The sequence below is a fragment of the Cebus imitator genome, unplaced genomic scaffold, assembly GCF_001604975.1.
Source record: "Cebus imitator isolate Cc_AM_T3 unplaced genomic scaffold, Cebus_imitator-1.0 Scaffold473, whole genome shotgun sequence".
Classification (NCBI taxonomy): Eukaryota; Metazoa; Chordata; class Mammalia; order Primates; family Cebidae; genus Cebus; species Cebus imitator.
Window position 1 is genome coordinate 1,458,441 of NW_016107788.1, and position 3,151 is coordinate 1,461,591.

The window sequence follows — 3,151 nt, forward strand, 5'->3', positions numbered from 1 at the left end:
AAAAGACCAGCCTGGCCAACAAGGTAAAACCCCGTCTCTACTAAAAATACAAAAAATTAGCCAGGCGTGGTGGCAGGTGCCTGTAATCCCAGCTACTCGGGAAGCTGAGGCAGGAGAATCACTTGAACCCAGGAGGCAGAGGTCGTGGTGAGCCAAGATTGTGCCACTGCACTCCAGCCTGGGAGACAGAGCAAGACTCCATCTCAAAAAAAATAAATAAATAAATTAGCCAGGTGTGCTGGCACATGTCTGTAGTCCCTTCTACTCCAGCTACTCAGGAAATTGAGGCAGGAGTATCACTTGAGCTTGAGCCCAGGAGGTCGAGGCTGCAGTGAGTCATGACTGAGTCACTGGACTCCAGCCTGGGTGACAGAGTGAGACCCTTCCTCAAAAACAAAAGAGGCCTGGGGGATTCCTCTTGCTCTCTTATTGGCTCACTCAATCTGAGGAATGGCTGTTGCCATGTTACAACAGTCAAGCTCTGTGAAGAGGTTTTGCGGCCAACGGCCACAGAGTCAGCCACCTTGGGAGGGGACTCCCCACCGCCAGTCAAACCCTTGGATGGCTGCAACCCTGCCGACCTCTTGACACCCTCGAGGTGCCTTGCAACACCCTCAGCCGAGCCATTCCGCTAAGCCACTCTTGTGTCCCTGACTCACAGAAACTGCGTTAGATAATCGATGTTTGCAGTATGAAGCTGTTAAGTTTGGTAGTCATCTGCTATGCAGCTAAGAATAAATGACAGGACAAAATGCTAAAACACAAGCACTTCCCGCATCCCCACTTCAGACCAGAGGCTAGGCACAGTGGGGACAGGGGCTGCTGGGTCTGAGAGTTAGTTCTGTGCTGGAAGAGCCAGAACTTGAACCCAGCCTGTCTGACTCGAGAGTCTGCAACATCAACTATCAAAATCTGATCCAATGCCAGGTGTGGTGGCTCACCCCTGTAATCCCAGCACTTTGGGAGGCTGAGGCAGGCAGATCACATGAGGTCAGGAGTTTCAGACCAGCCTGGCCAACAGGGCGAAACCCTGTCTCTACCAAAAATAAAATTAAAAAAAAAAAAAAAATTGGCATGTATAGTGGTATGTGCCTGTAATCCCAGCTATTTGGGAGGCTGAGGCAGGAGAATTTCTTGAACCTGGGAGGTACAGGTTGCAGTGAGCTGAGACTGGGCCACCGCACTCCAGCCTAGGCGACAGAGCAAGACTCTTTCTCAAAAAAAAAAAAAAAAACGGACCCAAGCCACAGAGGGATGTGTCCTGGCTCTGACCCATCCCTCTGCACTGAGGCTACAATGTACCCATCTGGAAGAGGAGGACAAGGGCAGATGGAAAAAAAGAGGACAGAAAGGGGACAGTCACACACTCAGCACAAGGTGGCTGCTGGAGCTCAGCCATGCCTCCCTGAACAGGAAGTTTTTCATGCTTCTAAACCGGATGGCAATATTGCTGAGCACACAGAACCCACCACAGAAGTGACTTTTGACAAAAACACAATCACCCTCACAACCCTTTCAATCGCCTAATGTAAGGGATGGTTCCTGCAGCTTACGCCCAAACCACCTCATTCACAGTCCCTCACAGGGTCCCAACCCAGCCCAAGTGGGGAAAAGCTCACTTAATGCCATCCAGCCAGGTGACAAACTCATAGGCGCTGCTGGTGGGAGCGTGACACTGTACGTAGGACTCAGGAGCGCAGTCCACCGTGTTGAACACCACGAGGCTGTACTGGGTACCCCCATACTGGGAGGGGGGGACAGAGGAACTTTTAATCTGGGACCTCAATTCCCTTTTCCCTCAGAGAAGGAATCAGGGCTCCCAGCTTCCTGTTCTTCCAGAATCAGGAACTGCTCAGATTCCTCCTTCCTCAGACCCAGAAGTCAAGGCCCAGCCCCTCCTCCCTCAGATACAGGAGTCAAGTCCCAGCCTCTCCGCCTTCAGACCCAAGAATCCAAACCCCCAGTCCCTCCTCCCTCGGATCCAGAAATACAGGTCCCCAGCCACCCCTTTCTCAAATCCAGGAGTCCAGGCCCAGCTCCTCCCCGCTCAGACCCAGGAGTCCAGACCCCGACCTCCTCCTCCCTTAGACCAGGAGTCCAGGCCCCCAGCTGCTCCTCACTCGTACTCAGGAGTCTGGGCCCCAGCACCTCCACCCTCAGACCCAGGGGTACCAGCCCAAGCGCCTCCACCCTCAGACCCAAGAGTCCAGACCCCCTAGTCCCTCCTCCCTCAGACCCAGGAGTCCAGACCTCGACCACCTCCTCCCTTAGACCCTGGAGTCTAGACCCCGACCTCCTCCTCCCTCAAAGCCAAAAGTCCAGACCCCAACCTCCTCCTTCCTTAGACCAAGAGTCTGGATCCCCAAGGCCCCTCCTCACTCAGACCCAGGAGTCCAGGACCCTGCGCCTCCACCCTCAGACCCAAGGGTACCGGCCCTTGCGCCTCCACCCTCAGACCCAAGAGTCCAGACCCCTAGCCCCTCCTCCCTCAGACCCAGGAGTCCAGACCCTGACCTCCTCCTCCCTCAGACCCGGGAGTCCAGACCCCAGCCCCTCCTCCCCCAAACCCGGGAGTCCAGGCCCCCAGTCCCTCCTCCCTCAGACCCGGGATTCCAGACCCCCAGCCCCTCCTCCCTCAAACCCGGGAGTCTAGGCCCCCAGCCTCTCCTGCCTCAGACCCGGGAGTCCAGACCCCAAGCCCCTCTTCCCTCAGACCCAGCAATCCAGACCCCAGCCCCTCCTCCCTCAAACCCGGGAGTCCAGGCCCCCAGCCCCTCCTGCCTCAGACCCGGGAGTCCAGACCCCAAGCCCCTCTTTCCTCAGACCCAGCAGTCCAGACCCCAAGCCCCTCTTCCCTCAGACCCAGCAGTCCAGACCCCAGCCCCTCCTCCCTCAGACCCAGCAGTCCAGACCCCAGCCCCTCCTCCCTCAGACCCAGGAGTCCAGGTCCCCAGACCCTCCTCCCTCAGACCCGGGAGTCCAGGCCTCCAGCCCCTTCCCCTCAGACACAGGGCCCAGGCCCCAGCCCCTGCTTCCTCAGACACAGGAGTCCAGGCCCCCAGCCCTTCCTCACTCGGACTCAAGAGTCGAGGCCCCCGGCCCCTCCTCCCTGAGACCCCGGAGTCCAGGCCCCCGGCCCCTCCTCCCTGAG

The 3,151-nt window shown here is 57.5% G+C and overlaps 1 protein-coding gene across 7 annotated transcripts in view; it reads right to left on the reverse strand.

Moving 5' to 3' along the window:
* Positions 1 to 3,151, reverse strand: part of MED25 (mediator complex subunit 25) — a 23,706-nt gene that overhangs the window by 19,479 nt on the left and 1,076 nt on the right. For 6 of the 7 annotated variants that reach the window (XM_017512562.1, XM_017512560.1, XM_017512558.1 and 3 more), the window contains exon 3: positions 1,620 to 1,744. The exons of the other annotated variant lie outside the window; for it this stretch is intronic. In XM_017512562.1, coding sequence (XP_017368051.1) covers positions 1,620 to 1,744 — 125 coding nt within the window. The remainder of the gene's footprint in view (positions 1 to 1,619; positions 1,745 to 3,151) is intronic. 7 annotated transcript variants of the gene reach the window in all.